At 41.4% G+C, this 26,224-nt stretch overlaps 1 protein-coding gene across 6 annotated transcripts in view; it reads left to right on the top strand.

Moving 5' to 3' along the window:
* PLCE1 (phospholipase C epsilon 1) overlaps positions 1 to 26,224 on the top strand; it is a 219,957-nt gene that overhangs the window by 119,744 nt on the left and 73,989 nt on the right. For all 6 annotated transcript variants that reach the window (XM_070752402.1, XM_070752405.1, XM_070752404.1 and 3 more), the window contains exon 5: positions 25,977 to 26,122. In XM_070752402.1, coding sequence (XP_070608503.1) covers positions 25,977 to 26,122 — 146 coding nt within the window. The remainder of the gene's footprint in view (positions 1 to 25,976; positions 26,123 to 26,224) is intronic.

The following is a 26,224-nucleotide window of genomic DNA, read 5'->3' as shown; positions in this document are numbered from 1 at the left end:
ACCTAACCACCATTCTATACGATTTCTACTTGGCCTGCCATCCTTCTCATATAACTGTTCTATCTTAGTTATCCCTCTTCCCTTCAACTCTCCTATAACCCTATTTAAGTTAGTTTCATTTGCTGTATTTATTACATAAAGCGATGACAGTTTAGATTTATATACAGTGGTCCCTCGACTTGCGCGTTCTCGATTAGCGCGAAACGCTGCAACGCGGTTTTTCAAAAAATATTATTTAAAAAAATAAAATATTAAAAAATAAATTTTTTTTAATTCTGTTCCCTGAATGGAGACCGCCGGCCGCTCAATCGGGCCGGCAGGGAACAGAATGGAGCCTTCCGCGGCGGGGCTGGTAAGGGGGGGAGCCGAGGGGGGAGCCGAGCCCAGCCCCGTGGCATTCGCTTTCCTCCCGCCGGCAGCCGACTGATCGTGGGCTCCTTCGCAACCTCGGAGAGCTTCCTGGTTTTCGTGAGCTTTCATGCCCCGGAAGCTCTCCGAGGTTGCGAAGGAGCCCACAATCAGTCTCGGCTGCGGGTGGGAGGAAGGCGAATCCCCCGTGGGCTCCGTTACATCTTCCGCTGCCAGCCAGGCCATGCTGGCGGCAGCGGAACAATCGCTGGCTGTCAACTTTTCTTTTTAAAACTGGGCAGGAGCTGACTTGCCTCCCCAGTGCTAAAAAGAAAAGTTGACAGCCAGCGCCACGCCTGGCTCGACTTCCCTGGCTGCTTGGCCGGGGAGGCTCGGCCGAAAGCGGCTGGAGCGGCAGAGCCGAGCACGCCTTCCGCCCGGGAAGTCCTGCCCCTTCATCCCCACCCCTCGCCCCTGTGGTCGGCGGGGATGAAAGGGCAGGACTCCCTGGGTGGAAGGCGTGCTCAGCTCTGCCGCTCCAGCCGCTTTCGGCCGAGCCTCCCCGGCCAAGCAGCCAGGGAAGTCGAGCCAGGCGTGGCGGCGGCAGCGCTGCTTCTCCGGTCGCCCGGTCCTCTCCTGCCTCCTGCGCCGATGTTCCCCGCTGCGACGGAAGGCAGTCGCTTGGCTAGGGAGGCTCGGCCGAAAGCGGCTGGAGCGGCAGAGCCGAGCACGCCTTCCACCCAGGGAGTCCTGCCCTTTCATCCCCGCCGACCACAGGGGCGAGGGGTGGGGATGAAGGGGCAGGACTTCCCGGGCGGAAGGCGTGCTCGGCTCTGCCGCTCCAGCCTCTTTCGGCCGAGCCTCCCTAGCCAAGCGACTGCCTTCCGTCGCAGCAGGGAACATCGGCGCAGGAGGCAGGAGAGGACCGGGCGACCGGAGAAGCAGCGCTGCCGCCGCCACGCCTGGCTCGACTTCCCTGGCTGCTTGGCCGGGGAGGCTCGGCCGAAAGAGGCTGGAGCGGCAGAGCCGAGCATGCCTTCCGCCCGGGAAGTCCTGCCCCTTCATCCCCACCCCTCGCCCCTGTGGCCGGCTCATCCAGGGGGGCGTGTGTGGACTGGCAAGCGGCAAGCGGGAAGCCCAAGGGAAGGTTCCTTCAGCCGCCCAACACCTGATCCGCTCCGCAGCGCGGCAGCAGCGAGGAGCCGAAGATGGGGTTTCCCCTTTGCCTTTACCCCATCTTCGGCTCCTCGCTGCTTCCGCGCTGCGGAGCAGATCAGCTGTTGGGCGGCTGAAGGAATCTTCCCTTGGTCTTCCCCGCCGCCCACACGCAAACTCCACCATCTGCGCATGTGCGGCCATGAAAAAAATGGCGCACATGCGCAGATGGTGGTTTTACTTCCGCATCCAATATAACGCGGAAATCGGTTAGCGCGGGAGGTCTTGGAACGTAACCCCCGCGCTAACCGAGAGATCACTGTAATCCTATTTTTCCCTGCCATTTTTTCCAAATTTCCATAGTCCCTTTCATTGGGCCTATTAATTTACCTATGTCACTCCTATTCCACTTTCTAAAAATTAATTCTCTATTCTTCATCCCGTTTATCTGTTTTTCCAATTTCACCCATTTGTTTTCACCTAATTGCAACTCCATTAACCTTTCCATTTGAAAAGCTTCCCTATACAGCTCCAAACATGGAACTCCCCATCCCGGGGCTTCCGGTTTGGTGGAGATCGCGGCAGGACGTGTCTGGCAGGGCTCTGCCAGGCGAATCCTTTTCTACCCCCTCCGAAGGTCGCATTTGCGATCGGATCAGGCCCGGATGGCCCGATCCATGAACAGGGGGCTCACTGCTGCCCGAGGACCCGTCGCCAGGACTCCGGAGGCAGCGGTTCGTCCCGCAGCTTCGGAGACGGGAGAACCGCTCCTCCTCGACTAGGAGGACCGGCCAGCGCTTTCTCCCCTCACTCAGCGGGAAGAATAAAATCAAAGAAGAGAAAGTATAAATATCTATATTTACATCGAAAAAGAATACAGCAGAAAGGACCTAAGGTAAAAATCTCCTTGTGTTTCGTGTCTAAAGTCAGAGATCGTAAAAGTTTCAAGTAAAAGTTTTTTTTTCCTAGGGCGAAAGTGAAAGTTTTTCCTTGTTTAAACCCATCCGCAAATAACAGCCGGATCTAATTCTTTTTTTCACTTTTACTTTTTCATCTTAACGTGAATTTTGGAACCTATAAAATAACTTTTTGACTTTATGATTTAATAAAATAGTTTAAATTTGATATGACTATCTAACTGCTAAAGGAAATTTCTAATGAGGATTAGAATTTGTTCCTGATAGATTTTTAAAATCATAATGTTTTGGACTTAATTTTTTGAAGCGGAGGAATACAGCCTTGCTGCCTTTTTTTTTTACTTCTGCTGCTCCTTTTTACAATATGAAATAATTTAATAACTATGAATTATGGAATCTAGAGGAGATTGAAATTACTTCTTTTTTGGATCACTTACTGTTGGAATAACCTATTTGGAATACTTGCTGAACCTTTTGGATTATTTGCTGACTTCTTTTGGATTATTTGCTGAGAACTCTTTGGTTTAACATCTGCCTGCTGCACCAAAATTAACCTGACTCCATCTTGGGATCTGTTTCTTTGTTCTTTGAACTTGGAAAATAAACTGACTTCATTTTGAACGCAAGCAAACTTTGGATTTGTTTTACTCTTTGAACTTTGAACTGACATTAAATACAACTTTATTCCTTGAGATTTGGATTTCCATCTTCACTTCCTAGCAAACCACAGGATCTATAAGAAGAACTTAAGTATATAATACTGTTATTGTGTCTTTGAATAACTATCTGTTTCTTTTTCCTGAATTCTCTTTGACTTTCTTCCCTTTTTTTGGATATTTTTATTATTAGAAGAAGCTTGATTTGAACTATATGCATTGTTAAAAACCTTGGGTTCCTGCTCTATTCTTAACAGTTGAATTAAATATTATCCCCCTTCCTTTTCTCTTCTTGCACAACTACTTCATCTTTTTCCCTTCCTTTTTTTCTTCTCTCCTCCTAAAAGTTTTCTTTCCAATTCCTTTCTTTCTGTTCCTTATACACAGCTGACATTCCTTCCTTTTTTTTTCTTCTTATTTTTCTTTGGCTCCATTGTATTTGAAAAGGTACCTGTTTTTTTTTCTCTTTTTAGCTCTGTGGCACTAAATAATAATATTTTTATTTTTTCCTTCTTTTCCCTTCTTTTTTCTTTTCCTTTGAACTTCGTTACTAATTGAATTGTTATTGAATTGGCATAGTCATATTATAAGGGAAACAAAATATATTGAATAGATTTGGAATTTATAGTAATTTCTTTTCCTTTTCACTACACATAAAATTGAAACTAACTTTAAAATTTGAAATAGTTGATTTTAATTTGATAATGTCCCACACCTCAACCCTTGTTAAAACAACCAAAAAACAAACCACACCAACTACTTTATCTCCACAAGTTTCACCGCACTCTTCTCCTTCGCATCAAGTGCTAACCATGTCTACTAAAGACAAAGACAAAGACAAAACAATGCAGTCCAACCTTGCAACTATACATGAAACTTTGAATACTTTGAAGGACTTTATGGTCAAATCACAAGAAGATGCTACCCAACAAAGAGAGGCCATAAAGGAGGAGGCAACACAGCAAAGAGAAGCCATAAAGGAGGAGGCAACACAACAAAGAGAAGCTATAAAAGCTGACTTAGCAGAATTTAAAGTGGAGATGGCCCAAATGAAAGCTGATATGGGTGAGATGAAAGACCAGATAAAGCAGATTCAACAAACACTTCAAGAAAATGATGACCGAGTTAAAAAAGTTGAAGAACAATCTGACAAAAATGAGAAAAGAATGGAATATCTTGAAGGGAGAGCCGATGAGAGATACAAAAGATACGATGAATCCATTATCCAACTGGAGATGCAACGAGCTTCGTACGGACTTCGATTTCAGAATTTAAAAGAGGAAAAAGATGAAGACTTAAAAGTGACTATGGCGGAACTCATTGGAGGTATACTTCAAGAGGACCCCATAGCTTTACAGAGAGAAATCGATGAAGTTTACAGAATCTCGAATAGCTATATCCGTCGGCACAATCTTCCAAGAGAGATACATATTAAATTTACAAGAAAGGCGTTGCGAGATGAGATACTTCACTACTCAAGAAACTCCCCGCCCCAACGCCATGGAGTAGAAATAAAGATATTAAAGCAAGTTCCAAGAAGTGTCAGAGAAAATAGAAGAGACTATCACTTTCTAACAAAAATTTTGATCAAAGAAAACATTACCTACCGTTGGCTTATTCCACAAGGACTTTCTCTGACATGGCGTTCTACAAGGTACAAATTGGAAAATGTAGATCAAGCCATGTACTTTCTTGAACAGAGTGGTTTGGGCCACTCCGACTACGCAAGTAACCAACAAGTGGTTCAACTACAACTAGTTCAACAGCAACCAGGGGAAAAACCACCAACTCAGCAAGAAGAAAACCTGGGGGCAACTGCTCAAGTAATAGAGCAGGACCAAGGTGCGAGAAGAGTTCAACCTCAGCGAGAAACTAAAAAACCCATTAAATGACAATGAATAAAGATTTTAAAATCTTCTCTGTAAATGTTAATGGACTTAATGAACCGAGAAAAAGGAAGCAAATTTTTTCTAAAATTAGAAATCAAAATGTTCAGATTGCAATACTACAAGAAGTGCATATTAAAAAAGATAATCAAAAATTACTGTTGAATCCCAAAATTGGAAAAATGTATGCTGCATTAGCAGACCAAAAAAAAAGGGGTGTAGTGATGTATGTCAAGAATTCTATAAATTCCAAACAAATTTATAAGGATAAAGAGGGTAGGATATTGATTGTACAAGTAGATATTGAACCTAGACCTCTAGTGGTTGTTTCTATTTATGCTCCCAATGAAGACCAAATGACATTTTATAAAAATTTACACCAAACAATAATAGATTTAGCTATTGACAATGTATTGATAATAGGTGATTTCAATGCTATCGCGAATAGACAACTAGACCATTCAGGAGGGGGAGGTAATAAAAAAAGGGGAAAAGGTAAAAAAACAAGAAGAAATTTGTTACCTAGTACTTTTCAAAAAATGAAAGCGGAACTACTACTAAGCGACATTTGGAGGGAAAGACACCCTCACAAAAGGCAATTTACCTTTTACTCCAATCCTCACAAAATTTGGACGAGAATTGACATGTTATGGGCACCAAAAACGGTGGCAGAACAAATAAGAGAGGTTGAGATAGACGTTAATACATGGGCTGATCACAACCCAATAGTGGTCTATATGACGATGAACAATAAACAGAACAACTGGCGGATGAATAGATATATATTAAATGATAAGAAATATAAGGATTGGATTGAAAAGGAACTAAAAATATTTTTTGAAATTAATAAAACATCAGACACTACTCCACAGAACTTATGGGATACAGCTAAAGCGTATATAAGGGGTTTAACAATATCTTACACAGCAAAACACAATAAGGAAAAGAAATTAGAGTATTTACAATTAACAAACGAACTAAAACAATTAGAATCCCTATCGCAGCAACATACTAAGAACAGAGATCTAAAGACAGAAATAAACGTAATTAAACATAAAATTAGAGTTACAGAACAAAACCAACTAACTGAAAAGATCAAAAGAGCAAAGCAACATTATTTTGAACATGCAAATAAACCTGGCAGATGGTTAGCGTACAAACTTAGAAAACAGAGTCAATCAAAATTAATCCAAAAATTAGAAGATAAAGATGGTAAAATAAAATATGACACAAAAGGCAAGGCAGACATTGTTTATAATTTTTATAAAGAATTATATGCTAAAGCTCATGTTATCGAAGATGAAGTTTTTAACTATTTAGAGGCTTCAAATCTACCACAAATAACAGAAGATCAACAGGCCACCATGGACGGACCAATAACAATGGAGGAACTTTTAACAACAATTAAAAAACAGAAAAACAACAAGGCTACAGGCCCAGATGCCATACCTGCAGAATGGTACAAGATAGATAACGAAATAATAAGAAACCATATGTTAGAAACTTTTAATTTATGTAGACTGGAGGGGAAAATTCCCAAATCTTGGTCAGAATCACTGACAACCTTAATACATAAACAGGGTACAGAACCAGAAAAGATTAAAAATTATAGGCCTATATCACTATTAAATGTAGATTATAAGATTTTTATCGCCATTTATGCAGAGAGACTTAAAAGAGTTATAAATGGAATAATACACCAAGACCAAAATGGGTTTCTTCCAGGAAGACAAATTAAAAACAATATTAGAACTGTAATAAATATACTAGAGTACTATGAACAACACCCAGACAAGACGGCATCTTTAATGTTTTTGGACGCTCAAAAAGCCTTTGATAACGTTAATTGGATATTTATAAAAATGCAATTAAATAAAATGAGATTTGGCCCAAAATTTGTTAACCTAATAGACACCATATATTCAAAACAAACAACGAATATAATATTGAATAATAGCCAATTACCAACACTTGACATAAATAAGGGAGTTCGCCAAGGATGTCCTATATCACCATTGCTATTTATCATGACCCTTGAAACTTTATTAATTAAAATAAGAGCGGACCCCAAAATAAAAGGTTTAACCGTAGGAGATGAAACCTACAAACTCCAGGCCTTTGCAGACGATCTAATGTTTATAATTGAAGAGCCGATTACAACAGTTCCTACTTTACTACAAACCATTGAACAGTATGGAAATGTAGCAGGTTTAAAGATAAACAAAAGCAAAACACATTACTTGACTAAAAACATGAATAAAATACTAGAAACGAAATTAGAAAGTATTTCTGCAATAAAGATCGTAAAAAAGGTAAAATATTTAGGAATAAATTTAACAGCGAAAACAATAACATTAAAAAATGATAATTATATGAAATTATTAGCAGAAATTAAAAATGACTTAGCAATGTGGAATAATTTGAAAATATCTTTCTTAGGAAGAATTGCAACAATCAAGATGAACATTTTACCCAAGGTTTTATTTCTTTTCCAGACAATACCAATAAACCCAGGGGGTATCTTTTTAAAAACTCTAACAAACTTAGTTAAAAAATTTATATGGCAAGGTAAAAAAGCAAGGATAAAAATGAATTGTTTAGAAGATATTAAAGAAAGAGGCGGATTTGGCCTTCCAAATTGGAAACTATACTATCAGGCCGCTGCATTAACATGGCTTAGAGATTGGATAACTTTAGATAACAAAAGAATACTCGACCTAGAAGGACATGATTTAATGCTTGGATGGCACGCATTTTTATGGTATGACAAGGACAAAAATCATTCATATTTTAAAAGGCATACGTTGAGGAAATACTTATTAGAAGTATGGAAAGACATAAAGAAAAATCATTTTTTAAGTATCCCAGACTGGCTAGCTCCTTTAGAAGCAATAATACATCCAAAGTCTATAAAAGATAGGAAAATAACTTATAGATATAAAGAACTATTAAATGATCAGATGAAGCTTAAATCTAGAATTGAATTACAAGAAGAAGGCACAATAATAGATTGGTGGCACTATGCCCAGATCCGATCCAGATATCAGAAGGACAAAATTCTTTATATTTTTAATAAAAGTAAAAATCCTTTAACTACTTTAATTACCATCAATTCAACAAAAATGATAGGGAAAATATATAAACTACTTATTGCTCATAAAAATATAGAGTTGACTTTAAAAGATACTATGATAAGATGGTGTAGAAATATTGGTAAGGAAATAGATATAGACACATGGGAGAAAGTATGGACTAATAATTGGAAAATGACTAAATCAGTTTCCCTAAAAGAAAATCAAATCAAAATGTTTTATAGATGGCACCTTCCACCAAATAGGATAGCAAAAATGTTTCCTAAAACATCCCCAATATGCTGGAAATGTAAGAAGGATATAGGAACCTATTATCATCAATGGTGGACATGTGGTAAAGCAAAAATATATTGGAAAATGATTGAAAAAATGTTAAAAGAAATAATAAAGCAAGATATAGATAATACCCCGGAATTCTATTTACTAGGTGTTACAAATCAGACCTATAAGAAAGAAATCTTTTATTTAATTATACATATATTAACTGCGGCTAGAATAATATATGCGCAAAATTGGAAAGGGGAGGAAATCCCCAAGGAAGAAGAGGTTATAGCTAAAATATTAGATTGCGCTGAAATGGATATGATGACAAGAAGATTAAACGATCAAGAGGATACTAAATTTTATGAAACATGGAACAATGTCTATAGATGGATAGATAAGAAAAAATAAGATATATCCTTAGTTGTTTTTTTTTTGTATTAGTTTTTACCTAGGTGATAATAATACTAATATTAGTTTAAAAGGACTTTTTGATGATTATGATATAGTAGTGTATGTATGTATAAGTACAAGCAATATACCAAGATGTATAATAGTTGAATTTAGCTTTATTGTTTGAATTGAAGGTTTGACATTATTTTACTAAAGTAACTAAGATTATATTAAAGGTATTTTTTGGTAATTATGTTATACTAACCTTACTTAATACTCATATCAAGATTTGTAAAACTTTAACTCAAATTTATTAACTTTTTCTACTATAATAGTTAACATATATTTAACTATGTATTCTTTTTCTATACTTGAATGTATACTTTCAAAAGAAGCGGGGGAAGTATACCCCCACTTTATGTTTATTGTTTGTATGTATTTGTTTGTTTTTATGAAAAAATAATAAAAAAATTTAAAAAAAAAAAAAAAAAAAAGGAACTCCCCATCCCCCCTCTTTTTCATTCGCAATTAACCACTTTTTTCTTATTCTTGGTCTCTTGTCTTCTTCAATCCAATAATTTAGTTTTTTGTCCCACTCTTTAACTTTACATACCGATAGCCCCCCCGACAGCACCTGAAATAGGTACATCATCTTGGGAGCTATCATCATTTTTAAAGCTCTTATTTTTGAGAGTCTCCTTAGCTTTTTATCCTTCCAGCTCCTCATCTGTTTCAACATTTTCCTCCATATTAATCTATAATTAATCTCTTCAATTTTCACTGGGTTTTTCAATAACCAAATACCCAAATATTTTATTTTTTTGAGTCCTAATTTCAACCCTGATTCTTTCCTGATTTCTATCTGTTCTCTCGGATCTATATTTAAGCACATAATCTCTGATTTTTCCATATTAACCGACAGTCCTGATTCCTGCTTAAACTCTTGTAAAATATTTATTATACCTTTAATCATCTCCATCGGGGTCTGGGTCAATATAATTGCATCGTCTGCAAATAAATTTATTTTCATTTCTAATTCCCCTATTCTATATCCTGTCCAAGTGTTATCTTGTCTTATCTTATTAGCTAAGATCTCTATTGCTATTACAAATAATTTTGGAGATAAAGGGCATCCCTGCTTGGTGCCGTTTAATATTTTAATACTCTGCGTTCTTTGTCCATTCACTCTTATATACGCTTCATTTCCTTTATAAATCTCTTTTATAGTTTCACAAATTTCCCCCCCCATATTTAGTTCATTACATAATTTATATAAATAGCTATGGTTAACTTTATCAAACGCTTTATAAACATCTAATTTCAAAATTCCCAATTTCCTTTCAGTAGCGGTAGCATGGTGCATCACATTCATTACATTTCTAATTGGTTCACTTATTTTTCTTCCCTTCACGAATCCATATTGATCCTCTTCAATTATTTTTGGTAAAATATTTTCTAATCTATTTGCCAGTATTTTCATAAATATTTTATAATCCTGATTTGCCAAACTGATCGGACGGTAAGACCTAGGCTCTCTTAAATCTCGACCCATCTTCGGAATGCTAACAATTTCTGAAAGCTTCCATGTCTGCGGGATATCACGATTTAACAATATATTATTGAACAATTTCCCCAAATGCGGCAACAACACATTCACATAAGTTTTATAGAATTCCCCTGTAAACCTACCTGGGCCCGGTGCTTTGGCTTGTTTTAACCCTTTAATTACTCTAGCAATTTCATCTTGTGTAATTTCTGCATTCAAAATTAGTTTATCTTCTTCACTTACTATTTTCCCAACCTTGAGGACTCCTATCTTCACTTGCTCCTCTTTATACAAATCTTCATAATATTTCCTCATTATCTCCTCTAACTGGTCACTACCATATCTAACTGCTCCACTAGTGTCCCTCAATGCTAAAATACATGATTTTTCTTTCCTCTTCTTCAGATATCTCGCCATTTGCTGCATTGATCTTGTCCCCCAGCTCTGTATTTTTTGTCGCATCATCATTCTCCCATGCCTCTGGAAGGAGACTCCAGCATGGGTTTAGCTCAAGTCTTATTGGTAGGACTGAGTTTTAAATTAACATAATTAACATACTAATTAGGTACCGCCCCCTTGCTGCCCCAAGGAGTCAGTTTTAAAAAACTCAGTCTAGGATAAGGACTTGAGTTTGCTTTCCTCTAGGTTAAGTATGATATTAAAGTAAATAAATTGGTTTGAACCTTTTAATGTTTTTTTCTTTATTTTACTACAGGTTCCAGATTGGCTTGGGGTCTCTGCCCTCCGCGGGCAGCACCCCCATCTTTCCTCCTTATGGGGCCTCTTCTCTCCGTGAGTACTGCCCTGAGAAGGAGCAACTGGGCTTTGGGTCCCTGACCTCCGTGGCCATACCAAGCCTTTACACCCCAGATGGGGGGGGGGGTCCGCCCCTCCCCATTGACGGGGGCGGCAGGAGATCGATGCCGGTGATTTTAAAAACCGCCAAACAGCTGATCGCTCCGGAACGGAGATCACAGGGAGACAGGAGAGTTTCCCATTGTTGGTGGCCATGGGGCTCGGCTGCTGAGGCAACGTCCTCGCGCCCGCCATTTTAGAGCACTCCAAGGGCGCTGTCAAAAAGGCGTTAAATAGGCGCGAACTGGGCTGGTTGCCAGCGTCTGTGAGGCTCTAATCTGTCCGGTAACTGATGATGCAGGTCACGTGGGCCCTGCTAGCCAATAACAGTGGAGACTAGCTGTCAGTAGCACTCAGGTCTCATTTGTTAGTGAGTTGCTCTAATCTGCCCGGTAACTGACGATGCAGGTCACATGGGCCCTGCTAGCCAATAACAGTGGAGACTAGCTGCCAGTTGCACTCAGGTCTCACTTGTTAGTGAGTTTGCTTCTCGGTGCAGGCCAGTGACTTATTTCTTGGATTTCAATTTGTGAGTACGCTGCCCCTTATTTCTCATGGCTGATCAACTCGATTCCAGGGAGGAGCAGGCCCAAACACCTAAGGCTCCATCCAAAGGGAAGGAAAAGGCTGCAGGCAAGCCCAAAATAAAATCTTCCCAGTCGGGCTCCTCACTGCGTGAGGCAGAGAGGAAGATCAAAGCCCTAGAGCAACGTTTGGAAGCGGCCTTGTCTCCCCCCCACACAAGGGGGACTGACTATAAGCCCATTTCAACCACTTCCTCCATCAACACTCTCTCCTAGTGTGTCAATGGGGCTCCAAGGCACTGCTACAGAAAGAGACTGGTCACCTGACAGGCAGGCATCACAATTTCCTCTTCCACCTTTGCCTTCACCTGCCACCAGGCCTGAGAGACCCTCATCATCCAATAGTCAGCCTATGCCACAGATGGGGATACAGACTGCCTACGCTCCCTCATCTACGTTTACGCCAACGGCAGCGGGTCTTAGAGAGCACGCAGACGCTTCGCAGGCATTTTCTCCTGTGTTACAGGACATTATAGCTAATGCCTATACGCAGGGCATAGCTGCAGCAACCCAGCGCTCTAATACATTTCCATCTCAGGCCACTCAACCCAGAGATCCTTGGTCAGTTCCACTGCCCCCGACTGGGTTGGGTTCAATGACGGCTGACCATTCCAATTTCGAGGAGGACAGCGACCATGGGAATGATTTGTCGGACGACGAATTCAGTTTTCCTGAACAACCAACAGTAGCCGGTCTTTTCAAACCCTCCTTGTTCAAGGTTTTGTTACACAAGGCGAAGCAGGCCTTGGACGTGCCGGGGTTGGCGACTCCTGTGGAACCAGGGGATGGCCTGCGCACATCGGCAACTTTATGCAAGGAACCCGCCAAGGAATCGGATAAGGTTCCCGCGCTGGAAATATTCCTGGAAAACATCAAGCGCCCTTGGCAGCATCCGGCAGCGGCGCAAGGCCCATCAAACTTAGAGCGCAGATTCTATACATTTGATGATGACATGGAAAATCTGTTGCAGTTTCCTCCCGTGGACAAACCGGTGGCCACGCTAGTTTCGAATGCGGTCGTTCCTTCGGAGACTGCCTCAAGCCTGATGAGAGGAGGGCGGAGACTCTCTTGAAGAAGACTCATCAGATGGCCGGTTGGGCTCTTCGGGCTGCATCTACGGCCTCCTTTTTCAATCGCGCATCCATCATGTGGATCCAGGAGGTCCAGGCTAGACTAGGTTCCGATGAGACCCGATTGAGGCAGGATCTCAATAAGCTTCTGGCGGCGGCTGAATTTTCTACAGATGCTACACTACATGCAGCAAAATTTGCCTCCAGGGCTATGGCATCGACCATCTCGTCACGATGTCTCCTTTGGTTGAGGAACTGGCAGGTAGATGCCAAGTCAAAGTGGACATTGTCCTCGGCTCCCTTTGAGGGCACAAAGCTGTTTGGGGAGGCTCTTGAGCCCGTCCTGGTGGAAGATAAGGACAAGAGGAAGGTCCTTCCGAGATCTTACTGCCGCCAGGACCGAAGGACTGGACCGTACTGTCGTCGTCAGTCCTTTCGGTGGGACCAATCTCCAACCACATCGCAGGCGGCCAGAGCCTATTCCCAAGGCAACTTCTCGACACCATACAGGAGTGACCGAGGTTACTTCCAGGATCGGGGCAGAGGTTTCCACCAGACAAGGCGCCCCTTTAGGGGATCTCAACAAAGGAATTTCCGACGTTCAAAGTGACTGCCTACCCGACATTCCCTTGGGGGGCAAGTTACAGCACTTCAGCACGGTCTGGCAGACTACATCCACCGATGCCTGAGTGTTGGCCACTGTGTCTCGGGGGGTGCGAATCGAGTTTCTCCACAGCCCTCCACATCAGTTCGTAACTTGCCCTGTACACAAGGATCCCGCAAAAAAGATTCTCTTGAAGCAAGAGATTTTGCACCTCTTGGAAATCCAGGCAATCGAACCGGTACCGTGCAACCTGGAGGGTACGGGGTTTTATTCAAGAGTGTTCCTCGTACCCAAATCATCCGAGGGTTGCAGGCTCATCCTGAACCTCAAACGTCTGAACCAATACGTTCTCTACCGAAGGTTCAAGATGAGCTCCCTTCGCTCCATCCTGGCTTCTGTTCGGGCAGGAGACCTCCTTACCTCAGTCGACTTGAAGGAGGCTTATTTGCACGTACCCATACATCCGGCCCATCGGCAATTCCTGAGATTTTGCCTAAACAACACTCACTATCAATACAGGGCAATGCCCTTTGGCCTCTCGTCGGCCCCGCGCACCTTCACAAAACTCTTAGATGCGCTGATGGCCAATCTACGATCCCAGTCAATCAGGATCCTAGCGTATTTGGACGATGTCCTCCTCCTTTCTGGAGACCGCGTGGCGGCTCATCGGGATTTGCAGACCACGGTGGCCTTACTACAACGTCACGGTTTCACGATCAATGTTCCAAAGAGTCACTTGGTACCTACAACCAGACTCATCCATCTGGGTGCAGTAATAGACACGGTTTCCCGGAGAGTGTAGCTTTCTTCAGAGAGGCAGGTCAACGTTCGCTCTCTGGTGGCCAGACTCCAGCGGCAACGGAAGGTTCCATTGTCTTTCCTGTCCAAGGTACTGGGGACTTTGGTGTTGTGTGTGGACATCGTTCCTTGGGCTCGCTACCATTTTTGGATGCTTCAGTGGACTCTACGCCCTTACCAGCTACGGCGCCTAAGCCATACACATCAGCTGATCTCCTTGGGACACGATCTGCGACTCTCCCTCAGATGGTGGAGATCCCCGGCACTGCGTCAGGGTTCTCCTTTTGGCCATTTTCGTTATACCATCCTTACCACGGATGCCAGCCTCCTGGGGTGGGGCGCCCATGTCAACTCCCAGGTGACACAGGGGTTCTGGAGACCCCAGGATTTACACCCGGTCAATATCAACTTCCTGGAATTGCAGGCAGTCCGTTTGGCACTGCAGGCCTTTTCAACATTACTCGAAGGCCACCATGTTCTCGTCCGCACGGACAATGTAGCGACCAGGGCGCATTTAAATCATCAAGGGGGGACGCGGTCACTCAGACTAATGGAAGAAACTGTTCTTCTTTTTGATTGGGCAGAGGTTCACCTATCCTCCTTACACACAGAACACATAGCGGGAGAGGACAACAAGCAGGCGGATTGGCTCAGTCGACAGGAGCTGGATCCGGCGGAGTGGAGACTCGATCCTCTTCTCTTCCAAGAGGTCGCCCGTCGATTTGGGGAGCCATCGGTGGATATGTTTGCCACAGCCCAAAATACTCAGCTCCCGAGGTTTTATTCCCGGTTTCCATCTCCGGGAGCCGAGGGAGTCAATGCCTTTCACCTTCCGTGGCCAAGGACCTTATTATATGCCTTTCCCCCAATTCCACTTATCCCGAAAGTGTTAGGAAAGATCCTGTTGGAGAAGGCGGAGGTCATTCTGTTGGCACCACATTGGCCTCGAAGGCCCTGGTTCGCGGACCTCATGGGACTATCCATCTCCCCACCGTGGAGAATTCCGGATGACAGGATCTCCCTCAGCCAGGGGTTTGTGCATCATCCGGAACCCCAATGGTTCCACCTGACCGCCTGGCACTTGAGGGGGACAGGTTGAGGAGTTGTCACCTTCCGGAAAATGTTATTGCCACAATTCAGGCGGCTAGAAGGCCTTCTACCACCCGTATTTATCAGGCGACATGGGCCGCCTTTACATCCTTCTGTACCAACAGACATTTACATCCTCAGGACTCTTCGATGCTTCCTGTCCTGGAGTTTTTACAAGCAGGTTTGGAGAGGGGCCTAGCACCAAACACGTTGAGGAGACAGGTAGCCGCCTTGGCTACCGTTATCAAGGGAGAAGATGGGAGTTCCTTGAACCATCATCCTTGGATTAAGGACTTCCTCCGAGGGGCTACTAATACACGCCCTCCGCCGGTACAACGATTTCCCACATGGGATTTAACGCTGGTTCTTCAGGCCCTCACGGGTCCACCATTTGAGTCCTTGAGATCAGTTCCATTATGTTTCCTTTCTCTTAAGACGTTTTTTTTAGTGGCAGTTACCTCGGCCCGGTGGGTGTCCGAATTATCCGCTCTATCGGTTAGATCAGATTTGTGTAGGTTTTATCCAGACAGAGTTGTTTTGCGTCTGGATCCCACGTTTATTCCAAAAGTAAACACGCACTTCCATAGGGCCCAGGAATTGGTATTGCCAGATTTCTGTGCTCGAGGTAATCATCCTTTGCAACTTAAGTGGCACAAGGTGGACGTGCGCAGAGCGTTGAAACTGTACATCAGACGCACCAGTGCGATACGAAAGACTGAGGCCTTGTTCGTGTCCTTTGGTTCTATTAGACTAGGTCTCAAGATATCCTCAAGGACCATTAGTCAATGGGTGAGACTATGTATAGTCGAGGCGTACAAGGCGAAGTCAACCAGTCCACCTCCGGGGATCCAGGCTCATTCCACTAGGAGTGCTGCTTCGTCAGCGGCTTGGGTGACGCAAGCGCCCATTGAAGACATCTGCAGAGCCGCGGCGTGGACTACACCCACGACCTTTATTCGCCACTATAAATTGGACACCTTTGCTTCGGCTGACGCTGCCTTTGGCCGACGTGTTCTTCAAAAAGTGTGCGAGGAGGCGCAGCCCATGGTTCAGCAATCTCCCGCCCTGGAACATTAACTTGGGTATATCCCATGCTGGACTCTCCTTCCAGAGGCATGGGAGAAGAACCATTGACTTACCTGAACGGTCTTCTCGATGCCCTGGAAGGAGAGTCCAAACCCTCCCCTATTGAACCATGGGGGTTTCCAGTTATTGTTTGTTCTTGTTGTTCAATAAATTGTTGAATTATTCCTATTTCGTTTTTTAAAACTGACTCCTTGGGGCAGCAAGGGGGCGGTACCTAATTAGTATGTTAATTATGTTAATTTAAAACTCAGTCCTACCAATAAGACTTGAGCTAAACCCATGCTGGAGTCTCCTTCCAGGGCATCGAGAAGACCGTTCAGGTAAGTCAACGGTTCTTCTCATCTTGTTCCATTTGATCTCATCATACACCATCAATTGTTTCTTTTTCAATTTCAATAAACTATTCCAATCTCTACTTTTAGTTAATCTTAACTGCTCTTGTATCAAATCTATTTCCCTTATCTTCCTTTCCCTCTCTCTACCCCACCTCTTCCTAATATCTGCTTCCATACATATACATTGTCCCCTCATGAAGGCCTTACATGCATCCCACACAATTGATTGTTTAATACCACCCACATCATTAATTCTAAAATATTCAGATAACTCTGTATGCAATTTCTCTTTATCTTGTTCCCTAGCAGTTACAACTGCATTATATCTCCAAATTCTTTGATTACGTTCCTGACCTATTTCCAATTCTGCCAATAGTGGGGCATGATCTGATATCCATATACTTTTAATGTCTACTTTTTTAACTTGTATATTGCCTCCCCTATTCATTAATATGTAGTCTATGCAGCTAAATGTATGATATCTTGCTGAATAATATGTAGCTCTGTTTAAAATATCTGCATGAAGATCCACCATATTAAGTCTGTTTAAATGTAACATCCTGCTATTTGCAGTCCCATTTGTTAATTGCATATTAAAATCTCCTGCCAAAAAAGTTGAGCCCTCCATAAAGTTGTCTAACTTCCTCTTAGTATTTGTTATAAATTGTTTTGTTTTCACATTTGGGGCATAAATTGCTGCCAATGTCAGCTTCTTTTGATTTATTTTCCCTTTAACAAATATCCACCTTCCTTCTCTGTCTTTCTGAATTCCAACCTCTTCAAAATTAACCCTCTGATGAATCAGAATCGCTGTACCTCGGCTACTCTGCGTTCCTCTCGATTCAAACACCCATTTCCAATTTCTATCATTAATCAATTTATCCCTTCCTCCCCGTCTTTTATGCGTTTCTGTCAAAATCATAATATCCACCTTATATTGCTTAGCCATCCTTAATATCCTAAAACGTTTCAAATCCGATCCCAAACCATTCACATTTAAAACCATTATCTTACACTCCATCATAATATACCAAAATCACCCTTTTCCCCTCTTGTTTTGCCCTTGGTTTATTTCCCCCCCTTTCTTTACCCCTATTACCCCCCCCCCCAATGTGCCTCCCCCCGTGCTCTCCCCACCAAGTGGGGAGAAGACAAGAAAAAAACTTGCCCATTCATGAGGCACATTATCTGGATTGCGTTCTCACTCAACTAGCTCCTCTTTCAACCCTTTTTAATTGTAATAAAGAGAAATCTTCTCCCCCCCTCCTTTGTCCTTTAAATAATTCCTTCTTTAATTTTAAATTCTTAAACCACTTTTTTCCCCCTCCCCCTTAGACTTCCCCCACTGAATGACAGATATACAGGAATCCCAAGGCATCTCCAAGAAAGAAAAAAAAAAATAACAATAATAATAATAATAGTAATAATTTTCTTTTTTTCCCCACAACAAGACAAGGAGGCCAAAACACCATCACTTTCTGGCTCTCTTCTCACGCAGAGCCCGTGTTTTTCTCTGCTCCTTTCTGATGGCCTCCACCTGCCTGGTTAACTCCTTCAGCTGCTCTTCCCTTCGTCTTTCCTCCTCGTCTGGGGTACTCCGACCGTCCAAAGCCTCTTCTCCTTCATGTGCTAGTGCTCCAGTTTCATCAAACTTAATCCCCAGTTGATCCAATAAAGCCTTTCCCTCCTCCAATGAACGTGCTCTGTACATTTTATTTTCCTGGAACACCAAGATGGCCACTGGGTAGCCCCAGCTAAATCTGGTTCCACTTTGATATAACCTGCTTGCAATTGGTTTCAAAACAGCTCTCGCTCTCAGGGTTTCCCAGGAAAGATCCCTCAGAACCCTTATCTCATTTCCGTCTTGTTTAAGGCTCGTAGAAGTCTTCAAAGATTTATAAATCATCTCTGCTTTTTTTTCACTGAGGAAAGCTACGATTATGTCCCTCTGCCTCCCGTCTCTTCTGGGGGCCCCCCAGTGAACTCGCAATAAATCATCCAAGCTGACTTGTACTCCTGTTTGTTTATTTAGCCAAGCACAGACTGCTTCTGTTAACTTTGAATCAAAAGCGGAATCCATTCTGAACCCATGGAGACGTAAATTCCTTCTTCTCTGACGGTCCTCCAAATTAGCAATTCTATCATTCATTTGTTTTATTATTCCGTCTTGTTCCTTCACCTGTTTTTCAACTTTCTGTATCTTTCCAGCAGAGGATTCCTCCTCCTTTTTAATTTGCTTTACTTCTGAGCCCAGCTGTTCCATTGTAGTTTCTACTTTATTAAATCTCTGTTCAAATCCAGTACAAATGTCCAGCAATTTATCCAGTTTTTTTTCAATGTTTGCTAAGCTGGAAACGTCTTCTTTTTCCCCTCCCTCCGCCATTTTAAGATTTATTGTACTCACTTATCACTTCCTTGTTACAGCGAAAGCGCCTCCATCTTTGCTTGAAATCGTAAATCTTCAAATTCTCTTTGATGCCCGTAGATTCCTGTACCTCCTATTTTTTTCTAAGAAGGATTTATAGTATTTTTAAGGGAGAGAAAACTCTTTACATTATATATTAATTCGGAGCCAGAGGTGAAATGCCTAGAAACCAATTCGGCACATGTGCAATCCCGCTACTACATACTTCTGAGAAAGGGCACTATTGCTTGAGTATCTCAGAGAAATGCCATATATGAACTGTGTACAGTGTGGAGCACTTTTTTGAAACCGAACCTCAAACACTGCAAAACTCTATTATAATGTCCCCCTTTTGGACACCAGTGACTGGTTCCATGGAGAAAGGTTTTTCTGTGGACTGGAGGAGGCATGTCATGGCTTAGTGTCGGTCCATGGGGACTTTGGGTCTATTACACTGAATGTCGGGTTGGTGTCATGCAGGGGTGGGTTCCAATTTTTTTACTACCGCTCTGTGGGCATGGTTTGATGGTCATGTGATTGAGTAGGCGTAGCCAACTTAACACCACTCATGGCCACGCCTTTACATATCCCCTACCTAGCCACACACAGAATCCATTAAAATTAATATTTTGCCAGCTGAGAGGGTTTTTCCTTTCTCCATTGCCCCGGCTGCTTCCACCTCAGTGGCCACACGGTTACTGCATCAACTATGCAAGGAGAATTCCTGCTCCCCTCTAATGCATTAAAACAACGGGAAGGCCCTTCAGAGGCGGGACGGGGTTTTCTTCCCACAGTTATTGCAGCAGCTGGGCGAGCCTCAGGCCCATGTCCCTCCCATCTAACCATGGCATAAATTAATGTTTTGCCAGCTGGGAGGCTAACAAAGAAGCCTCGTTTTCGAGCCTGGCTGCTTCTACTCAGAGCCAAACGGTCCATGCCCCCCCACACCCCGTGTTTGCCCTGGCAGCACTTCAGCAGTAGTAGCTAAGCGAGGGAAGGAGAGGGACCAGAGAGTGAAGCGGGTACGGCCACCGTTTATTCCAACAGCTGAGGATGGAAGAGGCCACAGTGGGGTGCAATTTGGGGGTGGCAGGTAGGGCAGGGGATGAGGTGGGGTGGGCCATGAGGTACGCATCTTAGAAGACTGTCAGCTCTAGATCTTGTGGCGGGGTTCTCTTTAAAAAAAAGCTTCTCCAGGCAAGTCTGAAAACTTCTGAGGCTGCTTAGGGAGGGAGTAGTGAGATGCAAACAAACTCAAAAACAAGATCATGGTGCATGCACAGTGGCGGAAATGTGGTTTCTGTACATGTGCAGAAGATAAAACCCAGAAAAATATTCATTTTTTTTTTTAAATAATCCAAAAAAAGATGGCGTCCACGGACCAACACCGACCGATCTGGTTTGGTGATGTCATCGTGAATCACCAGTGGGTCACTACCTGTGCACACGAACCGGGAGGAACCCATTCCTGATTGTAAGTGTGAGTCTAGGCTGCAAATCCCTTTTTTCCAAGGATTTTGTAACTTTCACCCAGAGTTAAACAGATGATCGTAAGTTAAAGTCCACCTGTTGGTAACCAGTTTGTTTGATAGTTTTGTCTTTATGTCTTACTAGCAAGGTAATTCTAGATGATTTTGGAGAGATTTCTGCTCAGATAAAGATATTTATGAGAGAATTACAAACTACAGTTAATTGATTCAAGTTTCAATTGTGTAGCCTAGGACTGCTTGATCGTTGTTTTTTCCCTAGTCCCTGATACTCTAATGCTGTCTTGTTTTGGGATTTTAACTTACATAGTAACACATTAACAGTGAGCAAAGGATTATTTAACTATCCTAGTCTTTTGCCTGTTAAATGTTCTTATCCTACACAGTCTTGTCAGTGTTTGTCATTGTCTTCTCTTCTTCGTTCATTCTTTCTTTCTCCAGTACACTGAACATTTTGTTTATTTTTTTAAGCCCCAAATTTCTTGCATATTAAGGGAAGTGTTTTAAAAATTGTTTTAGTTATAATTATTTTATGTTTACATTGCCATATGTCTTTTCCTTTTAGATTTATTTTTTAGAGTTAGAGTTCTATTTGTTTTGCGTTAGTTATTGACTACAATAAGTATTGATTTACAAAAAGTAAATTAAAGTTTAGTGTGATTTCATATCCCTCTACTTTTGCTAGAAACATGTCTGATTTTTTGTATGTGTGCATTTCTGTTTCCCTATATAACTCTAATTTTCCTTTTAACATTGTAAGGTAAACATTGCCTGCATAAGAAATTATTTTCATGTTTTTTCTTGTACGAAACTTAGAAGCTCTGCTTTATTTTGTTGAAATATCAGGCAGTGCCCTCATTTAAACAGATTTTCAAAGCAGTCTATCTCCTTGCTTCTAAATATGAAGTGGCCACATGGCCTTTCTTCACAGTGCTCTGGACTTCCTCTGCAACCTCTGTTGAGGCTTCTAATAGCAGAAGTTTTTTTGATTTGATTTAATTCAAATAATTTAATTTAATTGATTTGATTTAAACGCCACCTGACTTTGGCAGGGCACAGCAGCGTAAGAAAAAAAAAGATAACCCCACAACACCAGGGAAGAAAAACCCAAATATTGTAAGTAAAAGCAAATAAAGAACAACATGTTTATGGTGTACTACAGTATGTGCAGGACCTTCTTCTGATGTGTCTTCTGATGCAATTCAATAGAATTGCTGTTGTTGATCTTGATAGAATGATCTTCAGATACACAACATGGACAGGTCATCCTCGACTTGCAACTGTTCATTTGAAGTTACAGTGGTATTGTTAAAAATGACTTATAATAGATCTTTGCACTTACGAGGAGTTGCAACATCCCCACAGTCAAGTGATCAAAAACCTGGACACTTTGCAACTAGCCTGTATTTACAATATTTGCAATATCCCAGGTTCACATGATTGCTATCTGCACCTTCCTAGTCGTCTTCAAAGGAGCAAAGTCAATGGAATTCAAAGCTGAATTCGGTAAATGACCACATGATTCACTTAACTTAAACGCTTGGTTAACTAATGTGTGTTGTCCAAATCAATAATTTACAAAGAGAACCAATATAAAATGTTATATAGGTGGCATTTAGCACCAAAAAGATTGGCCCAGATATATCCAAATTATAATCAGACATGTTGGAAATGTAAAAAAGAGCAGGGCATCTTCTTCCATCTATGGTGGTTAAGTCCCGAAGCAAAAAAATATTGGCGGAAACTTAGAAAGTGGCCACACAAAATAACAAATACAGCAATCGAATTTACACCAGAATTCCTTAGAAATTTATATGTTAAAAATATTAAATATTTAATATTACACATTGTAATGGCCGCAAGAATTGCTTATGCAAAAAAATGGAAAGACCCACAGATACCTAGTCACAAGGAGATAATTAAAAACATACACGAATGTACAGAAATGGACCGATTAACTATGGAATCCAGGAAGTGATCACCTTGGCGTCCATAGCAACCTGCCAGTATACGTGACGTCAAAGCTCTGCCCCTGGAATCTCTTCGTGGGATTCCCCAGCTCCTTTTGTGCCTCCCGACCGGCCGACAGCTCCCCAGTATTCGCCTTCCTCCGCCGCCACCGGCGCCCGGCTCCTCCTCCTCTTCTCAGCAGAGGACAGCCGGGCGGTGGCTTTCATGGTGTTCAGCACGAACGCCGAACCGAAGCACAGATTTTTTTTAAAAAACAGGTTCAGGTCCGGCATGCCGAACACCACAGTATTCGGTACAGACCCGAATTGTGTGGGTTCGGTTCGGCCAACACTAGTTGTTAATTTTTCTATATTATATTTTTTAAAGCCTGTAAGCTACATTGAAGTTGCCATGTCCAAGTAGGCGGCTATATAAATTTTCTAAATAAATAAATAATCTTCAGCCATAAAATCAGAAATAATCATTTAACAGCTACCTTGCTTAGCAACATAAATCCTGGTCCCAATTGTGGCCATAAGTCAAGAATTACCCTCTTATCAGTTGTGGGAAGTAATAGAGTTGCAATGTCAAGCCTTTCGATAAACATCCCTATGTCTTGTAATAGTTAATTGTGGGTGCTGTCCACTCCTGCATAGCAAAGTATGCGTATTGCAACTGCTAACAATAATGCTAATGTTAATGCTCATAATTGCTTCTCTCATGCAAGCTTGTCTAATAGCGCCTATACAATTTGGTCTATACAGATAGCCTTCAACATATGATCACAATAGAGCTCCAAATTTCCGTTGCTGAGCAAAATTTGTTAAGTGCGTTTTGCTCCATTTTAAAACCTTTCTTGGCACAGTTGTTAAGTGAATCACTGCAGTTAAGTCAGTAACTCGCAGGGATGGGTTCCACTTACCTTCGCCACCAGTTCGCATTGTGATTTTTTGCACTTGCGCGCTCACTCCACTCACACGCGCATGTGCATACCCTCGTGCAAATTCACTTCTGCACATGCCCAGAAAGTGTTTTCAGCCCGAATCACAGCTCACAAGCTGTTCAGCTGTGCTTCAGGCAAAGAAATAATGGTCGGTATTAACCCGGGGGCAGGCGGGCAGGCTTTTTCAAAGCAGAGGATGAGGAGAAGCCACCCAAATACAGAAAAAAACCACCGAAAATTCTGAAAAAAAGTTGGCATCGCACATGGAGTGTCACAGACTGAACCGTATCCATGACGCCATCTTCAAGTCACCAGCAGGTCGCTAATGGTTTGAGTGATCTGATCTGAACTGGAAAGAACCCACCCCTGGCAACACGGCTGTGAAGTGAATTTGGCTTCCCCACTGACGTTCCTTGTCAGAAATTGGCAAAGCGCCATCACATGACCCCGGGACATTGTAACCGTCATAAATATGAGCCAATTGCCAAGTGCCTGAATTTTGATCATGTGACCATGGGGATGCTGCAATGGTCTAAGTGTGGTGGGTAAAGTTCATAAGTCATTTTTGGTGCCATTGTAGCTTCAAATGGTCACTAAATGAATGGTTGTAAGTCAAGTAAAGTTATCTTGTCAACAATAAAAAGAGTATTTTTTCCCAAGATGGTTTATTTTATTTTGTTTTATTTTATTTTATTTTAATCAACAATACAGTTTAATCTCATGCCCTGGTTTGTAGTCTTCTTAACCTGGCCCAAGTCTGCTTCTGTTCCAGACCAGGCATATAAGATACTTGTGGGTTTTTTTGACAGGGCAATTTTCTCCCTTTATAAATAGCTTTTAGTTACTTTCATGCAGTCTTGTAGCCGAATTTGCTATATGTCTTTAAATCTAACTGTTAAAAAATGATGAAATGCATGTGAATGTCAGTAAACATAAATTATAAATCCTTCAGGAGCCAAGAAGAAGAAAACTAAATGGAGGAGAGAGAAAAAGATTGTATTTATTATCTCATGTTGATAAGTGTTTATACAATGGGAAAAATGAAAACTCTTGGGAATCTCTCTATAAAATAGTCCAGTTGGTTTGAATTATGTTTCCATGTGAAATATGGTGTTTCTATATTTCTGTTTTTTTTAATTAATGTGGGAAAGTGAACTGCATTTTCTAAGTGTTAGATAATTGTTCAGACTTCATCCCTCAAACAAATAAAGTTGAAATGAGTACTGTCACTGAACCTAATATGGAATTTACCGATGAAGTCATATCGGGAATATGAGTTAGACCAAATTAAAGTAGATGTGTTTACATGTCCGCAACATGAGAGTTTTAATAATTTAAAATTATTTCTGGCATTTATTTTATAAAATATTTATAGTGATAAATGATATGTATATAAAATGATGGTGGTGAAGGGAAATTGCATTCATAATTTCCTATTAATTGATGTACAGTAAAGTAAAATATTTTAAAATATGGTTTAAAGAAAGAGCATGGCTTTGCAACAGAAAAAAGTTTACATTATTTAAACACTTTACAGTTATAAAATCTTACTAAGCATTAAGCCTTAGTGTTTTTCTTTAAAATTAGCAATCTATCATTGTGTATCCACACTGTATAAAAAAGGCTAGTGTTAATTCAGTCATAGCTAATTTTATATATATTGACCATGACAGTGAAAATTACTTAGATGCAGTTAAAATATTGATTTCTGGATTCTGTACACAAATTTATTACAAATTGTTATGCACTCTAATAATAATGTTATAGTGATTACCCTGGATTTAAAAAGTTTACACATCCCTATTTAAATGTCAGGTTTTTGAGATGTAAAAAACAAAAAAATCAGACCAAGATAATTATTTCTGAATTTTTCCCACCTTTAATATGACATATAAGCAGTGAAGGGCTGCAAAAATTTGTATTGCCACACTGTGGGTGTGGCTTGTCAGCCATGTAACCAGGTGGGTGTGGCTTGATGATCATGTGATCGTAGGGGGGTTGGCTTAAAGGTCATGTGATTGGCTTAAAGTGGCCAACTTGACATCACTCAGTCAAGGGTTTAGGTTAGGGTTAGGGTGCAAAGAGATACAATTTTCCTATCTATTTACTATTACTGAACATCCAAAATATACTATTTAATTCTATGTATATATGCCATATGTGTACATACATATTACAGGCAAGCAAAAATATACATTATCTACTATATAAACTGTATGTGTATGTACACACACACATGCATGCACAGCTCTTCTAAAATTATACACATTCAGCCTCATTTACTGCGATAGGAAAAACATACACAGAGCCCAGAAGGGGAAAAAAGAAAAAAAAAATCAAAATTTTTCTACCGGTACTGCATATCTGACCGTACCCGTAGCAGCCCATCACTGCATGTAAGTTATACAATTCACTTGAAAAACAAACTAAAAAACTTTTTTTGGGGGGGGGAAGGGAATAACAATTATAAAATACAATAATGTTTTCTGCTTTCTTTTTTCTTTTCTTTTTAATAAGGTAAGCTCTTGGGTGACATGGCTGATTCTGACTGCAGGTTCTATGGAGGAAAAGCGAGAAGTTTTCTCTCATGTAATACATGTGGCCAAATGCTGCTGGAACATGGGCAACTACAATGGTGTAATGGAATTCTTGGCAGGTCTCAGGTACTTGAAGTTCATTGTTGAAATGATGGCAGTTCAGGGATAGATTACGCTAAAGCAGTCTGTTATATACCACTTGCCAATTTAAAAATAAATAAATGGTGA

Source organism: Erythrolamprus reginae, chromosome 5 (assembly GCF_031021105.1).
Source record: "Erythrolamprus reginae isolate rEryReg1 chromosome 5, rEryReg1.hap1, whole genome shotgun sequence".
Lineage (NCBI taxonomy): Eukaryota > Metazoa > Chordata > Lepidosauria > Squamata > Dipsadidae > Erythrolamprus > Erythrolamprus reginae.
Note: the sequence above shows the minus strand (reverse complement) of the source record. Positions and strands in the feature narration are given on the sequence as shown.